This window comes from Necator americanus, chromosome X (genome assembly GCF_031761385.1).
Source record: "Necator americanus strain Aroian chromosome X, whole genome shotgun sequence".
NCBI lineage: Eukaryota > Metazoa > Nematoda > Chromadorea > Rhabditida > Ancylostomatidae > Necator > Necator americanus.
The window spans coordinates 6,338,613-6,357,412 of NC_087376.1; the positions used below are offsets into that span (position 1 = coordinate 6,338,613).

Sequence of the window (18,800 nt, forward strand, 5' to 3'; positions counted from 1 at the left end):
GTGTATGTAGGCTAGACGCACGAACGTAAACCTCGAATAATTCTGAATTGAAGCGAACACGTTGCACTTTATAATCTATTTCAGATAGCAATTATAAATGTTTAGGATTCATTCAATTCAATACCTGAATAACGTACACTGCACCTGCCAAACAAGATTCTCGACGTCACATCAGTGTTGAAACAGTATAAAGTGAGGTTATGCCCCCAACCTCCATCACATCATGTCTGCTTCAACAGTCCTTCTATTTGCTGTAAGTGTGATCGCCCTATGCCTCTGCGTCTAGAAAATTCTGTATATTTTAGGTTATTGTGCTTTTTTCACTGTTAGCTTTGGAGGGAAGAGAAAACGAGGTTCCTAACTGTCGCCGCGGACTACTACAAGAAGAACGGGAGAGCATATTCAGGGCAGTGCGTGGAACGTATGCATACTTGGTTAGTTGTGGATCATGGATAAATTTGCGATGTACGTTACTCTTATTAAAGCAGTTGGTCGACTGGAACACGTACTTGGCCATTTCTATGTGTTTTTCGAACACTTTTGTTCTTGGAACGGTTTTAATTGCCTTTGGCACACTTTAATGTTACACTTTTCATCCAGAAGTATTCGTGCTTACTCGAACTGTCTGTTCACACATACTGGAGATACGGGATCAAAGAAACCCCTTTGGGATGCGAATCACCATTCGGCTTATGCACATTCTCTTACAGATTGTAATTTTTTGAAATATTTTTTTTTCCTTTTGCGAATTCATGGTACGCGACTACGTAGAAAATAGGTTAAAAAATCTGCTATTAATTTATCCCTTAATAATTTCAGGAACAACACCAACAAATCAAGAGATGAATTCTTCGCGGATGCAGCTCAGAAATGGCGCAATGATACACTCACATGTGTAAGTGTTGACTGGATTCCTTACAAATCCATGAAAACAGTCAATTTAGATTGGAATGTCGCCAAGATACATGCTGTTTTAGTTGTACGGTAAACTGGAGATTGGCTGCGGTTACAGTTGGGATATTAAATGGAATGGCACCAAAAAGGAGGTCAGCTACGCATTGTTTTGCCTTGCTCAAAGATCTGTGAATATGGAATGATTGGATTATCTTCAATAAATATGTATTCCTGAATAAATTCTCGCAAAGCTTTGTCCGATTGCTGGGTGCATATAAAAACTGAACGTTAGGAATTATTACTCCTTATCTCAGTAAGGATTGGTTTCTAGAACCATTAACTGCCTATCCACGAATATTCTGCTGAATTTTCCAGATAATATTGAAAAAATCTCACTTAATCTGCGAAATTTCATAAGCGCCCTACCATAGCTGCTCAACGATTTTCTCCGGTATTTGCAAGAAAAGTTTTTTTTTCTTTGTGAAAATAAAGTGTCATGCAAGACTGTTTCATATTACCGTTTCTTCGAGTTCAATAGCCAGGATAACCACTAAGTGCTAGCACTACAGAAATGACTTTATAACAGAAAACTTTTAAATCCTTGATCCTGAAGAAATAACAAATCATCCGCATTAAAAGTTGTGTTGTGCTGCCGCTTACGCAACCGCACCGAGCATCAGATCGTTTCGGCCCAAATTTATCGACTATTTGTTTTAGGAACCTCTGTAGAATTCGAGGATCTCCTCGGAAAAAAATTCTCGCAAAACATTGACTAATAAAGAGACGTATTCCTCAGCAACCAAATCCAGCTACCATTCCCTATCATTCAACTTCTGATAGGGAGAGAGAATTGTTCGCTTCAGAGGAAACTTTTCGCTATCCTAATGATTATTCGAAAGTGGTTAGACATCTCACTTAAAATGCAGATTTCTTCCAATTACTCTTCTAGAAACTTACATCTGTGTACTGTACATGTATGTAGTTAGATGCTGGTTAGAAAGAAAATTGACCTTGTTAAGGAAAAATTATAGCAGAACTGATAGGTACTTGGCTTCCTGAAGAAAAAACGCATCACCGTGATCTCAGTCATGGAGATAAAAAGAGAATTCATAAAACAAGTATATAATAGTTCTAAACAACTAAAAGAATATTATAAAAGAGGCCTTGTTCCCTCGCTAGAACCATCGGTGCTCAAAGGAAAATAAAAGATTCAAAAAATTATTTGTTATACTAGTGGCTTCAATTTGAATATCTCACAATGCGAAGGAGGCACAAAGAAAGGAGGCAGATATGGTAAACAGAGACGTGCAAGATCTATTCCACGCAACCATCCAGAAACTACTGGGAATTATCATTTCGTCGAAACGATTTCGCGATGGTTTTTATAAAATGATGCGGAGGTGCGGTATTGTTGAGTATGTAAAAAAAAGTACTACATGGAAAAAGCCGAACCGAGACCTAATTTACTACAAACAAATGTAAATTAGTTCTAGTTATAAAAATGCCTGTGACGAGAACTTTCAGAAATCCTGGGTTTGAGATCTCTTCCACAACAATCTGAGCCTGGAACACAGTTTATGAGTGTAACAAAGAATTACTACAAATCTCTGCACAAACCTATGAATCCGAGTCCCTGGAAATATTCACAGGATTTCTTAGAAAGTGAAAGTTTTTTCTATGAAAGTTTTTTCTTAACGTAAAAAAAGTTTAGTAGGAGCTGAGAATTCTATGATGAATTAATTTTTGCACGCCAACCACCCCCATACAGGGATTTCAATGCAAATTCGGGATTGAAATAATGATTGAGTTGTGACGATTCAAAAACCTCTAACTATCAGAAATACAGAATTTAACGCTCATATTCGTGGCAGCTCATGTTTTTGGTGCGGAATGCACGCGGCAAGCACCAGAAATCATGGATATGAATCCTACTGAATGCAATTTTTAACTTGTATGCATTTCAACTTGATTATCCGGATCCCATGATTTCCAACCAGACATAGCGAATAAATCTCTTACAATTACTTTTGAAAAACTTTTCATATCCACTATGTCAGACCTCATGCATCCTCACAAAATGAGGGGAATTTCTACGATGTGATGTGAACGACTTTAAGCAAATCAACAACCTAGTTCTGTTATTCTATCAGGATACATGTATTCTTTTCAGGACGAGAATGTCACTTTGTCGGACGTGTTTTCACGGATGTCGAGCAGACTGCTCGTGCTGTCAATATCTCAAATTCCTGAACCTGTGAGAGCAGTTGTACGTTTTCATCGTGGCGCTTGTAAGCTGTGTTTCAAGCAATTCCTACTGGTGTCTCACGTTCTTCCCAAGTTCGGAAATATTCTCAAATTGTTATCCGAGAGTGTGGAGATCCACAGAACTTCATCAAATAAACTTTCGTTCATTTACGTGTACTGTAAGTGGGAAGAGCACCTTCTTTTCTTATTATCAGATAACCGCTTGTGTTCGAATGAACAGGAACAAACAACAACGTAAACAAATAGCACTGTATCCAGCTGTTCGTTCCTCCATCTTTTCAGAACCCGTCGTTAACGAATTGGGGCATGTGTCACCATCCAGAAAAGATTTCCTCAATGTTTTGACCTTACTTCGCTTCTCTACACACAAAATTCTGAATTGGAACAACAATTACCGTATATTAATAGGTTGACAACAATGTGTCGAACATTTATAATCGGTTACATTTATGACAACTCTTGTTTTTCCCCCTACATGATACTTGGTATCCCCTAGACGATCAATAATGTAATTTCTTCCATGTATGATTGTGAATCTCACTTTTTTTTTATTCATTTCACATAGCACGAAGGTGTAGCGCAATCGATTAAAGGTTCCGCTGCGACTGCATGATCGATCAATGGTTTGGAACCTACCTGGTGCCAATCAAGGCTACCAGGGTCCTTCCGGTTTCAACAAATTGATATCAGACTTCTTCGGGAGGATAAAAACACCTACCCGATGCATTGAGCAACCTCCGAAAATCATTTTAAAGGTTAGGCACGCGTTCGTGAAAATGAAACGAATTTGAATTGAAGTGGTCGTGTTGCACTTTACAATTTATTTCAAATAAATAAATTACAAGTGTTTACAACTCAATCAATTTAATATCTGGATAACGAACAATGGATTTACCAAACAGGATTAGTGATTTCATTCCAGCACAAAAACGATATAAAATGGAGGCATTCTCTCATTCTCTTTCACAATGTCTGCTTCAACAGTACTTCTATGTGGTGTAAGTGTGGTCGCCCTATCCAAGTCCTGTCTGGAAAATTATCCATCCTTTAGGTTCTTGTACTTCTTTCACTGCCAGCCTTGAAAGGAAGGGTAGATGATGATCTCCGCTGTCCTCATGAACTGGGCCATCAGTTGAAAGAAGGTGAAAACAGGAGGAAATTATTCAAAGCAGTTCGTGCAAAGTATGCATATCTGGTTAGTTGTGGCTTATCCAGAAATTTCAAAATGTATCATTGTTCTTTTAGACATATAACTGTGCTATCGAAGTTTATGCTTGTATACTGTGGGATTTTCGATTCAAAGCAGATCCTAAACATCTCAACAAGACCTATGGATTATACCCACTTGTTTACCATCGGTAACTTTCTTTATATCTACTGCCTTTTTGCGAATTCATGGAGCATATTGAGAAAAGAAAAAACTCCCACTTATTTATCGTTGGATAATTGCAGGACGGAAACGAACCAAACAGTGACTGAATTCTTCAAGGAAGCAGCTGATAAATGGCGCAATGAGACACTCAACGATGTAGGTGTTGAGTAAATTTCTCACAATTCCATGAAAACAATCAGCTCCTATTGGGGAACTCACCACGATACATTTTGTTTTAGTGGTACGGTCATCGCCATATGGGCTGTGACTTCAAAATGAAGGATACCGGCAATCACATGTATCACAACTACACAGTATTCTGCTTCTTTACAGGAAAGCCTGGAATCAGAGATGAAAAATGGAAAGTTGGATGATTGAATAATCTTGAATAAATTTTCGTTGAGTGATCTGACTTTCACTTCACAATTGCAGCAAATCTGAGTTGAATTCCAAATAAAACGCGGAACATAAGAAATTAATACCTCTTCTTCCCTCACCAGGATAGAGTTTTTAGAATCATTAAGTGTCCATCCATGAACAATTTTGCAAGTAATTTTTGTAACATTGAAAGTATCTCATTTAAAGGCATCACTCCACGAATCTGAGGTGGTACGGATTTCAGGAATATTCGTATACGGGTGGGAGACTATGGAGAGGGAGTAATTCTGTCCATTTCTTCCTAATTGTCGTAAAAGACGGCCCGGAAGATGCGAATTCAGGCGTTCTGGCGCACTATTTTCTACAAGGAGTTCTACTGGAGCGCGCCAGCCTTGTGCGGTGCCGCATCTTCCGGGCCGTTTTTTACGGCAATTAGGAAGAAATGGACGGGATCACCTCTCTATAAATAATCTACGACGGACAGGTGGGACGGATTTCAGGTGGCGTATTCGTATACGGCATAGTAGATTACGGAGAGGGGGATGATCCCGTCCATTTCTTGCTAATTGCCGTAAAAAACGGCCAGCAGATGCGGCGCGTGCACAAGGCTGGCGCGCTTCAATCGAACTCCTTGTAGAAAATAGCGCGCCGGAACGCCCGAAGCCGTATCTTCAGGGCTGTTTTTTACGGCAATTAGGAAGAAATGGACAGGATCACCTCTCTCTAAATACTCTACGATCCCGTATACGAATACTCCACCTGAAATCCGCACCAGTCCAGATTCGTGGGGTGATGCCTTTAATCCTCCCAATTCCGTAAGTGCAGTACTAATTCTTCATGATCCTTCACTGCTCTGGGTGGTAATTTTTTTTGTGACAATAACACAAAAAGATGTATGATGTTGCTTTGCGTTCAAATCCACCATAACCTTTAATATTCCTAGAAGAAAGTCATGTCATGAAAAACAGATTTGACGCTTCGTGCGACAAATACAGAATTGTACGTTTATTTTGTTTCCGCAGATGCAAAAGCAAACTCCCTCAGCAGCGTCCTGGATGCAATTTGTGAAGAAATCCGCATCCCTAAGGTCCGTACAGTAACATGAATAGACACACGTTGACGGAATTTTGTTCTGCATTCATCGTCTTTCAGACCTGCCATGTCGATTTTCGGTTGAAGAGGAACTCCTCGGTTTCTCTTGTGGAACCGTATCTAGACGCTCAGAGAGGAACTGGACGGTGGTCAGAGTCGAACGCGACGTCCCAAACAGCTCCAGATTTTCGGATATTTGAAATCTGGAATATTCCTTGCCAGAACGTAGTCGAGCTGAAGCTTAAGAGCCCTCATCTGCCGCTTGCGCTGCTCTTCAGGCGTTAAAAGGGTTGACCCCTGCCGCTTGAGCTGATGGCGTCGATGATTCCCCTTAAACGTGGAAGCGATGATGAGGCCCGTCTGTTCGCACAAGTCGACCAGACAGTCACCGTTGTCCGACGTGCACTCCGCTGGATAATACCATTTTCCTTGCACATCGGATTGCTGTTCGAGTCCCATCTTCGCATTTGCATCAACGCATTGAGTTCATCATAGAAGGCGTCCTTACTGTTGCCCTCAGCTCTTTCCGTAGGTGCGTGAGCACTTGCGATCCAGAGTTTACGCCCTCTGTGATCCCGCAGTCGTAGAAAGGCGCATCCAGACGACGTTGTGCCAAATTCCTCCACCAGGTTCTTGTAATCGTTCCTCACAGCTATCGCGCAGCCACCTACTTTGTTCTCATCAGCGTCGCCGCAGTATATGGTGTAATTTTCGATGCTGATGACGGGCCGATCTCTCATGCGTGTTTCCTGTAGTGCAGCAAAAGGCACACAGAAATATCGCAGAAGTCTAAATAGAGCTTTTTGTTGGAGTACACTCGATATTGTTCGGCAGTACAGCGTGGCGAAACGAATGATTGTTGCCGAGTTGTAGCTGTAAGAGTTTACATACACGTGGAAGGATCCAAAAAATCATAGATATGAGCAGTAATAAACTAGTGGGTTTTTTCTATTCAGCAGTTTGTGCAAAGAAAAGAACAGACACGAACAGCAACGTTTAAAACCAGCATTGGATTCAGCTGCTCGTTCCTGAATCGTTTCGAAAACTGTCGCTGAGGAATTCGGCCACGTCATCACCACACATGACTGATAGACTTTCTCAATGTTTCGGTGTCATTTCACCTTCTTGGATACAAATTCGTAAAACAAACAATAGTGATCTTGTAATATTTAATTGATAATAAAATGGAAAATAATCATCACCATTCACTTCCATGACAACTCTTTTTCGTGTTTGTTTGTTTATGGGCTTACGTGCAAGTGGATATCGCCAACTCAGTTATTTCTAAAATCTCTTCCGTGCAGGAATGTCAGTCTTTTTTTTCGATTATCCCTTTTATTATTTCAGGCAGTTATGAATGTCTGGAACTCGTTCAGTTTAATATGCAGATAAAAACTGTGGATTCACCAAACAGTTCCCTAGATTTCACTGCAGCGCAGAAAGGATATAAAATGAAAACGTTTTCTCTTCCCCCCATCACAATGTCTGTTTCAACACTTTCGCTATGCGTTGTAAGTGTGCTTGTCCATTGCCGTTCTCTGTCTGCCTCAGTTGGAAACTCATGAATCTTCCAGATTCTTGTGCTTTTTCCACTGGCAACTTTGCAACGATGGGAAGATAATGCTCCCATGTGTTCAACGGATTTGAATCTACGGTTGCAACCAAAACAAAGGGATGGTTTATTCAAAGCAGTCAGTGGAAAGTATGCATACATGGTTAGTTTTTTATCATGGATAAATTCCTGATGTGTTACACTTACTATAGAAGTTGATCGGTCGGAACATGCACTTGACTCGTTTTCATGTGCAGTTCAATCATTTGCATATTTAGAACAATTTTTATTACCTTTTGGTTGCTATAAAGTTGCACCATTCATTCAGAAATATAATTGCACACTCGAAGAGGCAGCTTACTTACTGTGGAATTCTCGCTACAACGCAACGCCCGAGAAATTCAATACGATCTTCGGATTATACCCGTTCTATTACAATTGGTAACCTTCCGAATATGCCCAGCACTTTTTCGAATTCATGGTGCACAGTTACATTAGAAGGTCATCGCAGCGGTTTAATTATCCGTGAATAATTCCAGGACGGAAACTAACAAAACATCGGCTGAATTCTTCAAGGAGGCAGCTGATAAATGGCGCAATGATACACTCAACGATGTAAGTGTTGAGTAAATTTCTCACAACTCCATGAAAACAGTCAGCTTCGATGAGGGAGCTCATCACAGTAAATGTTTCTTGTTTTAGTGGTACGGTCACCGACAGATGGGATGCGATTTCGAAAAGAAGAGCAGTGGAGACCTACACAACTACACAGTATTTTGTTTCATTAGTGGAACCCCTATTGAATACTCCTATTAAACGATCCAATCTTCAAGGATAAATTTTAAGAGGGTTGTATTCGTTCCCCGGGTAATATGATTTCGGCAACACCACAAATACAACAAATCTGAGCCAATTTTATCTAGTGAGGGGAATTTCCTTTAGTGAAAGAGATGTGAATAAAGAGAAGATTTGTTAACAAGCAACAAAACTTCATCTATTACCCTCTATCAGTCAAGTTCTGAAAGACAGAGGACGTTGATCAATCTGTAGGAACTTTTACGCTCTTCTAGTGATTATTCGTAAGTGCTCGGACATTTCCTTTAAGCGATATATTTCTTACAGTCATTCTTCGATACGTTAGCAACTCTGCACTGCATTTTATGTAATGGTTAGTTGCTACTTAAAAAGAAGAAAGAACTTCCTAATAAATAATGATAGAAGTAAAAGGTGCTTAGCTTTTCGCGGAGAAAGATATGACTGTGATCTCTATCAGAAACATTCGCTGGAATAAGAATAGAAGTCATAAGAATATCTTCTAATTTGACTCTAATTTTTATTCTAATTTGCAACCACAACTTTCCTCAAGCGGAAATACAGTATCCAAAAAATCATTTGTTACACTTAATTTATCTATATTTTATATTTTATATACTAGGGTGTTCGGAAAGTATCTGCCGAAATACGGCAAAATTTCAAAACAACACAACTTTTTAACAACATTTTATTATTCGACGAAATAATCTCCATCAACATCGACAACCTTCTGCCAACATCTCACAAGATCACGGATTCCTTTGGCGTATAACACCTACGACTTGGAGGCGAAGAAAGCCCGAAGGTCATTTTCGAGGTGGTCACGATCATCGTAGCGCTTCTTTTCCAGGTGATGCTGAAGCGGTCGGAAGAGGTGGTAGTCGCTCGGGGCCAGGTCCGGGCTGTACGGTGGGTGCGGTAGAACTTCTCATCCGAGCTCCGAGCTGAGGCAGGTAGGGTGAACAGGGATGAACAAAACTCACTTGAATCAAGAGCTGTAAAATAACTAAAATTTTCTGGTTTTCTTAACGTGTTTTGGGGTGGTAGTTATGAAAGGTCTAGATGAAGGGCCTTCGAGTAAATAAAAAATACTACAATGAGGAAGATAGGAGAAAACCTCAATTTTTATGAGAAATTAGGAATGGGCTAGTTATAAATATAAATTAACAATAATATAATCCATAAAAAAAATCAAAGCAGCCTTTTTGTGAAATTCTGAGGATGAAATCTTTTACCCAGTAATTGGCGCTCGGACACAGTTTATGGGTATTACAGATACAAAGTAGCCGTTACTCTTTACATAAACTCAGGAATTAAACGCATCAGTAATACACAGAGCTATAAAATAAAAATTTTCTAAGATATATTGGCAAATTTTAGAACATTTTTCAGATATATTGGAAAGGTTTAGAATGTACCGATGGCTGCACCACTAACAACCTCATAAAGAGAAATAAATGTATGTTGGGACTGAAATAATAATTGCCCTATAACGAGTAGAAAAAAATGTTACCATATGATAGACAGTACTTCAAACTCATGTTCATTACAACTGATGCATTTGGGGCCACATACATACACGTGGCGAGTTCCAGAAATCCTGTGTGGAGACCTAGAGGATGTAATCTTCTGCTTGCGCGGTTTTCTATTCACTACTGGATGCTATGATTTCAATCCAGACATTGCGATTAAACCTCTTGAACTAACATACAAAGAGGTTTTCATATCTAACACGTTCAACCAAATGACTCGTACGACCTCACAAAATGAGAAACATTTTTGCGAACGCTGACTCTCCGTAAACTGCCAAAAGCTAGCGAGAGATTCTGTTCCTCTTTTTCTACCAGGATACACGCTTCGTTTCGTGAGGACAGGAACGTCACTTTGCCAAAAGTGTTTTCGAAGACATTATGTGGGCTGCTTGTGCTCCTGACATCTCATATTCCCTCAAATTCCTGGATTTATGAGGACAGTTGCGTCGTGATACTTGTGAAATATATTCGAGATTCCTACTGATGGATAGATCCAAACCTCGCAAATATTTCCCAATGCTGCTGACAAGCAAAGGTATGTGAATGCACAAAATTTAATCTAAAGAACCTTTACTCCTTCACATGTACTCTAAGAAATGCGTAAATGCAAAGAGAATATTTTTTCCATTATCAGAGCAGTAACTTGTGTACTACTGAACAGGGGTGACGTTTAGAAATATCAATGGATCCAATTCGCTTCTCCGTAGATTCTAAAATCGTAGTTAGGAAATTAGTGCATGGCTTCATCATTCCTGATAGACTTTCTCAATGTTTTGATTTCATTTCGCTTTTCTAGAAACAAATTTTTGAAGTGAAATAATAAATTTCTTGTATTATCAGGCTGACAACAACGTGTGTAACAGTCATAGTCGTCCACAAACATGGCAACTCGTTTTTTTTTGTGCATACATGAAAGAGGAAATCGACGAAACAATCTCTAACATAATCTCTACCGTTCATTATTATCAGTCGTTCTTTATCATCTTTCTCTATTACAATGTATGCTTTAAAATTTCCGCTTTAAGCTGTAACTGAGGTCGTTTTATACCGTGCTCTACGTATTTCTAGCAAGAAACCTATGTATCTTTCACGTTTTTCTATTTCTTTTCCTGAGAGTTAGAGGGAAAAAACTATGAGTTTAGCGGTTTTCATAATAAACTAGACCATCAGTTGAAAGAAAACGGAACAAAAAGAGTTTATTTGAAGCAGTGCGTCGAAAGTATAAATGAATGGTTAGTTGCGGATCAAGCATGAATTTAAGGTGAGTGTTACTATTGCTATAGTGGTTGGCCGATTGGAACTCGTACCTCACCTCTTTCTATGTGCACTTTCGTGCATTTCTATTGTTGAAACAACTTCAAAAGTAGCTTATCACGAAATTGGCAGAATGTAGAAACCAGAGAGGAACAGCAGAGTTTGGTTGTACATCCCGGAAACCAGCGTGACCCCCTCAACTTTCCCTATCCTTAGTAAAAACGGTGTGGAAATAGCGTTTGGGACGAGGTACGTTGGAACATGTCCCCTTGTACATGCTCCTTTACCGTCAACACCCTCTTCCAAGCTTTTAGCTGAGTAGGTTGGTGAGGTACCATGATTGATCCTTGACTGCTCGCTCGTAGACGCGACGCGCGCACAACGGTGGCACGTTGCAACCGACTTCGTAGGAAAGAACGTCGTCTTCTACGCAATTTTTTATGACGACCAGGGAAAGATGAGCGGAGTCACGCTCATTTCCGTAATCTGCAACCTGAACTCTTCGGTTATCTTAAAGTTTCCCTGCTACGTCAATTTTGTGACACGTTGCCTTTGAATCGTTTGAGCTTGCTGTAGGTCACACCGTTCATTCAGAAACTACACAATTGAAGAACATGCTTGGAAACTGTTAAAGCCACGCCTCGAACCAGATCCTGACTATCTCTGGAAAGGCTACTGATTATACCCACTCGTTTACAATTGGTAATTTTTCGAATAGCTGCTTTTGCAAATGGAGCACAGTTACTTAAGGAAAAGACGACTACAAGTTATTTATCCTTGAATAGTTGCAGGACGGAAACCAATAAAACAGTAGGTGAAATTCGTCAAAGAAGAAGCTATCACGTGGTCCAATGAGACACTCAAATAGATAGGTGTTGAGTGAATTCCTCACAGCCCCCCGGAAGCAATCGGTTTCGATTAGAGAAGTCGCCACGGCACGTTCTTTCAGTGGTACTGTCATCTACAGATGGGCTGCGACTTCCAAATCACCGGCATCAGTGGGAACCAATGCAATAACCCAATATTTTGCTTCTTTAATGGGACCCTTCTGAGTGATTGAGTAATGTTCTCAAATAAATTCTTGCTGAGATCTGTTCGATTGTCGAGTGATCTGACTCCAGCTTTACAGAATCTGCAAAGCTCCAAATCTGAGTTGAATTCCAAATAAAAGAAAGAAAATATTAGGAATCACTGCTTTTTTCTCACAACGAATACATTTTCGAGAACCTTTAAATGCCTATTCACAAACAATTTCTTTTCTGACATTGAAAGCATCCTCCCTTTGTTCTTGCAACTCTCATAACTACAGTAAAATTTCTGCACAAAAACTCTTTCTGTTATTCGTGAGGATTGCTTTTTTTCATTGGGAAAAAAATGTCATGGAAGAAGTAAGCTGTTCTTTTATTCAACCTAAGTAAATAACGATGCTAGAGGAATGATGTCATGACAAAATGGTTTCAAATCAATAATCCTGAGTAACTAAAGAATCATTGGTATGGAAAACCGTATCATATTGTTTCAGCTACGGACATTCCTGCGATATACTTATGATCTCTTCTGAAGATAGTTTACTGCCATGTGGAATACTGCAGGAAATTTTACAGCCGAAATTGGGAAATGTCTATCTAAAGGGTGAAATTTTAATAGAAATTATTTCTTTCAGGAATTACCAGCAATTATCTGCGTTTTTTTTTTCTCTTTTGGTGCATTTGGTTCTGCTATAGCTTCGATAGCGCCTAATAAATAAATGGGTAGATATTTCCTACCAAAACCAATACGTAAACAACTAGGGTTACACTTTTCCTAGAAATCCTAAATGGAACTAGAGGATCTCCTCGGGAAAAGTTGCTGAGTAATAGGAAGGTTTATTCATCAGCAACTAATTTCAGCTATCATTCCCTATCTGTCAAGTTCTGATAGGGAGAGAGCATTGTTTGCTCTGGAGGAACCTTTACGCTATCCTAACGATTATTCGTAGATGGTCTAACATCTCCATTAAGCTGTAAATCTCTTCCATTTATATTTGTAATTACTAGTAATTTTGCAATACACCTTCAAAGTTGTTAGTTGCTAGTTAGAAAGAGATAAAATAGCCCAGTTGATAGAATTGATCATATATCTGTAGACTGCTTGAAAAGAAAAACGAAAAGAGGGTCCTCAACTTTTAGCTGTTCATTTAGCGAACCCACAAAGTGATCTAGATTCGAACTGATATCCTGAAGAAATAGCAGCTCCAGCCACATATTTAAACTTTCTGTTTGAGTCGATCAAAGTTTCATTATAGTATGTGGACGGCGTTGAAACCTTTTAATACTCTTGCAGCGTTTTTTTTTCAAAACAAAGTATTTTCGGCTGTTCCTGGTTTTTCTTAATAAAAATTTATGGTCTATAACGGTTTTTGAACACTTTTTGTATTTGTGACGTAGATTTGTAAACTTCTCGAAGAACGTATAGCTTAAAATCCCTTTCAATTTCAAATACAATTCTATTGTTATCTTTTCTTTGCAGCCCCATCTGATTTAAGAGGATTTTAATCTAATTAGAGGCCTAAAAAGTACAATAGATAAATGTGAGTTCGTCATGAACTTATGAGAAAAAAACTAGAATTGATCGATTGCATGTCATTCATCGCTGTGTCAAGTAGGAAAAACTAAAACAAAAATTCTTCTTTATTGACGGGAATAGATATGTGGGTTTCGAGATTAAATTGTTCCTGCCGATACACGTAGAATGTGTACAGTATTTTTTTTTATTTTCGAAATACTCACTGTTATTTGTAGAATCTGTGAAATGATCCATATAAAAACCGATACAGTTGATTTTTCTGCGGAGAATTCCTGTTTTATACGATTATTCCAAACACTACAAACTTTTCTGAGGATATAGATCCTATTTCACGGATGAATTCTGCTTGTTCGTTTCTAGCACGTTTCCAACACCGTCGCTATGGCATTAATGCATGCCCAGATCCTACACAATAGACATCTTCAGTGCTTCGTAGTGATCCTTTACATTCTGCTATGAGGATCCTCTTCATCCTTCTTTCCTCAATTGTTGGACCAATAATCGCTGAGAAAAATGTAATTATTTCGATATTAGCAAATGATGGATTTCTGCTGCCAGCCAAGGTGTTAGGTAAGTGGATCTAAGTAGCTGATTTTTTTTAATGAAGTTTTCTACCCAAATAATTTTCTAATGAGATCAAGGAGAATATCTCCAAAAATGGACTTTCTTGTTTTTTTTTTCCCTCGAAACTTTGGCTAGCTATTATACAGGTCGCTTTGTCTTCATCAAATATGTGGAAATTACTTTTTTTTTCTCTAATTTTTTCTCTTCAGAAAGCTCACCTTAACTGTTTAATCTTGTATTTCCACACTAAATATGCGATATACAAAGTGGATTCTATCAATAATGTGTTAATTTTTTTATACCAACGTCTTTACGACAGTAATTACTGTCCATGAACTAAATTCACCAAAAAAAAAACTGCAAATGCCATGAAAATTTCCTTCAAAGAAATTTTTGTGATTTGATAAATGGCAATACATGGACTGCAAAACATTCGTAACAAATTGCTCTCGGAAGGATTAAAAGTTTGAATTTTTCGTGTCTACTACATTCTGATGTAACGATTACAACAGATCGCCGAATCGCTCTTCTTTTTTTCTTTTGAAAAACTACATCAACAACTCATTAATCAAATCTCAAATCACTTACTTTTTTCTGGAGTATTTAGGTGAATTTCAATTCCAACACAACTTAGGACGTGAGGTTCGGAAAACCCAGAGATTTGCAAGCCAATTTGTTTTTAAATGCTCAGCTTAGCTCCTCTTTTGTGCTATTTTAAAGTTCGAGAAATCTCTTTTTACTGAAAATTAATTAATGTAATTTTCTCCCGAATTGGGGGAGCAACGCAACGCACGCTCTCTCCTTTTATACACACACTTCCTCTTATCTTTGCCTTGCTACAATCGATCAATCAATCAAATCGTCGCTTGTACGGTTGAAAATATTCGACGACAGCTATGGTTCCAAATTTCCAAAGTCCAAGCAAACAAAGAATTAAGGTCGATGAGGAATTCTATAGTAAAGATGATTATCAAGAAGATTTGCAAACGAGAAGCTTATTTTCAGCATATCGAATGAAAATGTTAAATATGTCTGTTCCGTACATATTAATGGTGACGGAAAACGTTAGTGAGAGAAGTATTGGTGAACTGCAGTCGCACAAAATAACAGTACGACGTACATCGTTAATTACTGCTGCTCCAGCTAAAAAGGGAATCAAATATCAGGTGAGATTTTTTAAGGATTCGTTAGCAAAAATAACCTGTTAGCGCATATATCTCTGGTATCTTCGTGGAACTAGTCTAAATTAGTTAGGTGATAACGTTATCCTTGTCTAAAAGGCAGCATAGCATGAAGTTGTCGCTGTTGGGATCATTTCGTGGAAAGTAATATTAGCTTAGGAGCAAGAGCGTATTCATGTTCAATTCCCCTAATGTGCAGAGAAACTGCGTGGGAAAAGAAGGAACTGTAGTAGGGTCAAAAAGACATGAAGCACGTACGCAATTGCGTACGCGGCTTTTCTCGGGGCGCTTCGGTGGAGCGTAGCGGCTAAGAGCGTGGTGAAACCCTTACTAGCACCACCCATCGCTGCAGTTTATAAGTTTTTTTTGGTCCCAACTCGGTTCCAGAGTGCTGCATCCACCGCGCCGTTCCGAGCACGTACGCAACTGCACTCGTAATTCATGTCATTTTGACCCGACTGTAGCCAGAATTAAACTGGCCTTTCTGTACGAATTTTCCAACAAGACACCTTATAACGTCAAATTTGTACAACCACCGGTTCCCTCAGCAGCCTTACCATTGGTTATACATGGATAGACCGTTAGCAAAACTTCATTGATTATAGTTCACTCGTTCGGGAATGCGACTCGACGTGACAAGGGTGACACGTCACAAAGTGAGTCGTAGGAAAATTCGCACAGAAAGGCCATTTTTCAGGACAAAATTGACAGTAAGCAAACTCGTAATCTTCATCACGAGCACTATTTTTTCTTAATCATTTCTTGGAGAGATGCCAACATAGTCATTTTCGTGACATGCTGCCTTTAAACGATGTAGCGACAAGAATCATGCTGTATAATAACAGACCTACCTACCTATACTACCTTTAGATAGTAATTAACAGTTTAAGTGATCTGACGTAGCACTCTCATCTTTATCAGTTCGATGATAGCATTTAGTACTTTATTTTATTCATTTGTTATTTACGAAGTAGAAAGAAAAACTTCGCTCAATACTTTGAAAAATGCTCTTAAACTGCTGCGCTTTCGAAGAAATATAGGAGCAAAATAAAGTTTGTATATCCTCTAAGTATAGAATATTCAAACAATTGGAGAAAAACGAGTACAAAAAAACATAGATAATATATTAAACAAATTCGTATGTTTCTAAAAAAAAGCGAATGAAGGAAGAAGTAATTTTAATTCCATGGAAGAAGTTTACGATATATGTTCCTACTTTAAATTTTGCACTATCAGCACAAGGCAAATGAAGCCACCTCCAGAAGAAGTGTGAAGTCCGAGTTTTAGCGGACTTTGAGAATCATATAATATAGTAGACTTTGAGTTCTTCACAACAATGACTTGACGGGTGCGAGGGTGTGATCTACTGCGACGCGGAGCAAAAACAAAAACTCAAGATTCGTTCTTGATCCCCCCAAATATCAACGTTTTTCCTATTTTTTTTTTGCAAAAATTAGTTTTTTTTTTCAGTACACGAGATTGAGACTATGGTCAATGACTGAATATGATGCTATAATGTATCTCGATTTGGATGTTCTACCGCTGAAAGATCTGAAACCATTTTTCAAATGTGGATCATTTTGTGCAATATTTCGTCATTCCGATAAATTCAACTCGGGAGTTTTTGTATTGAGACCAAATTTAACGGTATGGATTTAGTATAAGTGGAATGTTATCCTTGTTCTCATATTGATTCTTCAGGTATATGAAGATCTCTTGGCAAAGGCACCTCTTCTACCGACCTATGACGGTGGAGATCAAGGATTTTTAAATTCCTATTTTGACCAGTTAAAATTTACACCAATGTTCGATCATACACATCCGAACGAGCAGAAATACAAATCTGAGCAAAGAACGTCAGTTTTAAAACGAAATGAAAGAAAATGTTTAAATTATTGAACGATGGATTTCTCACAAAGTACAGGCATTGGCAGGCTTTCCGCAGCATTAAACTATGATATTGGAATGTACTATTTAAATGGAGGACGATTTCTAGTGGATCCTATCATTGTTCATTACACAATGGGGCCTACAAAACCATGGATTTGGTGGACGTATCCGTTGTTTGATTTGAATTTATATTGGAGCAATACGAGGTGATCTCGAGATCGGATTTTGCTATCATTATTGTTTTGTGAGCTGTTATTCAGGAAAGAAATGGAAATATTTTATGGCGACACGAATCCAGATATGGAACTAATTATTTTCGTTGTATTAGTTGGTGTTTGTGCTTTGTTTTTCCGAAAGGTAAGACGATACTAAAAATTCTTATAATTTACAAAATTACTCAAATTGGTGAGGATCTAGGAGTCAGAATCGGAGTTGATATCTCAGTTCGCTGCACAGATTAAGGGGCAAAGATCTTTAGAAAACAAAACAAATAAGAAATCAGAGAAATTCAAACAGTGAAGTACACCACTCAAAAGCGTTGTTCGAGTAGTCACAATAAAAAAACACGATTTCCCGCGCATTTTCAAACGTCCTCTAGGAATAGTCAACGATTTATCGATTGGATCTATTCGACTATCATTTCTTATCTATACGTATTTCGATTATATCTTCGAATTAGGGAAAAATTACAAAGATTCCACCCTTTTTCAGTTGATTCTCATGGGGACCGAGGATTATTTCCGTGTCGATGCCTTAACGTCTTCCGAGGATCGGACAGCTCATTTCGTTATAGTGTGGATCTCGTTTTTACTATCAGTCAATTTGGTACCTCTAACAGCACATCCGTTTGCCTCCTGGATCTATTTCATAACAAATTTGGTATGTATATGGTATCGACTTTTTTTTAAGAAAAAAAAGAGTATTTTGACTAATTGAGTTAGTCGGGAATTTGGAGTTGTCTTTAATGCGACAGCCAATGACAGGCTTTCAAGTCCCGCCCAGTTCTCTCTAGTCTTCCAGGATTTTTGTAGGAGACCATGTCACTCTCTAATTAAGCTAACGTTCTCTTGTGCCATCTCCATTTCTTTCCATTTCAGCATTTCCGTATGTTTCAGGAGGACTATAGTAAAGAACATAAAAATTTCAGAATATTCTTATTGTCTGCCTCAGTGACATCTTTGTGAGGATACGACTCGGGAACTATACCACGAACTACACATATCCAAGGATCCTCGCATCCACGTTGATCTCACTTCTTATTCTGACCGCCTTGTCCTTGTTAGCGCTCACGCCAACATTTGGCACTAGAGCAATTCTTGCCGTCGTCTCCATGATCTCTTTATTTTTCATTATTCCATTAATTTGTAAGAAGGTGCTCATAGGATGCTCCGATTATCATTCCAGATATCAATTGTTATCTCTTAAGAAGGAATATACTCACTAGACGG

At 38.6% G+C, this 18,800-nt stretch overlaps 4 protein-coding genes across 8 annotated transcripts; 3 read left to right on the forward strand and 1 right to left on the reverse strand.

The window, feature by feature from the left end:
* Positions 1-223: 223 nt before the first annotated feature.
* On the forward strand, positions 224-4,905 carry RB195_021631 (uncharacterized protein; the record flags this gene model as incomplete). 3 transcript variants are annotated; one of them, XM_064208475.1, is made up of 10 exons in its annotated part: positions 224-253; positions 306-434; positions 601-713; positions 820-895; positions 978-1,046; positions 3,065-3,160; positions 4,211-4,354; positions 4,405-4,517; positions 4,612-4,687; positions 4,771-4,905. In XM_064208475.1, 10 exons carry the CDS (start codon positions 224-226, stop codon positions 4,903-4,905), a joined length of 981 nt encoding a protein of 326 aa, XP_064064355.1. The 3 variants fall into 3 exon arrangements, with proteins under 3 accessions (XP_064064355.1, XP_064064356.1, XP_013307377.2); XM_064208474.1 differs by lacking the exons at positions 3,065-3,160; positions 4,211-4,354; positions 4,405-4,517; positions 4,612-4,687; positions 4,771-4,905 and having other exon boundaries at positions 978-1,097; XM_013451923.2 differs by lacking the exons at positions 224-253; positions 306-434; positions 601-713; ... (1 more) ...; positions 978-1,046; positions 3,065-3,160 and adding an exon at positions 4,128-4,157.
* Positions 4,906-6,151: 1,246 nt separating this feature from the next.
* On the reverse strand, positions 6,152-6,741 carry RB195_021632 (uncharacterized protein; the record flags this gene model as incomplete). 2 transcript variants are annotated; one of them, XM_064208477.1, is made up of 2 exons in its annotated part: positions 6,152-6,331; positions 6,391-6,741. In XM_064208477.1, 2 exons carry the CDS (start codon positions 6,739-6,741, stop codon positions 6,152-6,154), a joined length of 531 nt encoding a protein of 176 aa, XP_064064357.1. The 2 variants fall into 2 exon arrangements, with proteins under 2 accessions (XP_064064357.1, XP_064064358.1); XM_064208476.1 differs by having other exon boundaries at positions 6,283-6,741.
* Positions 6,742-7,482: 741 nt separating this feature from the next.
* Positions 7,483-8,369, forward strand: RB195_021633 (uncharacterized protein; the record flags this gene model as incomplete). The annotated part of the gene is made up of 5 exons (XM_064208478.1): positions 7,483-7,512; positions 7,576-7,716; positions 7,882-7,994; positions 8,093-8,168; positions 8,256-8,369. The coding sequence occupies 5 exons, from the start codon at positions 7,483-7,485 to the stop codon at positions 8,367-8,369; spliced, it is 474 nt and encodes a 157-aa protein (XP_064064359.1).
* Positions 8,370-14,172: 5,803 nt separating this feature from the next.
* RB195_021634 (uncharacterized protein) lies at positions 14,173-18,796 on the forward strand (the record flags this gene model as incomplete). 2 transcript variants are annotated; one of them, XM_064208479.1, is made up of 8 exons in its annotated part: positions 14,173-14,287; positions 15,287-15,447; positions 16,933-17,109; positions 17,164-17,318; positions 17,397-17,558; positions 17,613-17,709; positions 18,064-18,231; positions 18,500-18,796. In XM_064208479.1, the coding sequence occupies 8 exons, from the start codon at positions 14,173-14,175 to the stop codon at positions 18,794-18,796; spliced, it is 1,332 nt and encodes a 443-aa protein (XP_064064360.1). The 2 variants fall into 2 exon arrangements, with proteins under 2 accessions (XP_064064360.1, XP_064064361.1); XM_064208480.1 differs by lacking the exon at positions 14,173-14,287 and having other exon boundaries at positions 15,310-15,447.
* Between the last annotated feature and the right edge of the window lie 4 nt (positions 18,797-18,800).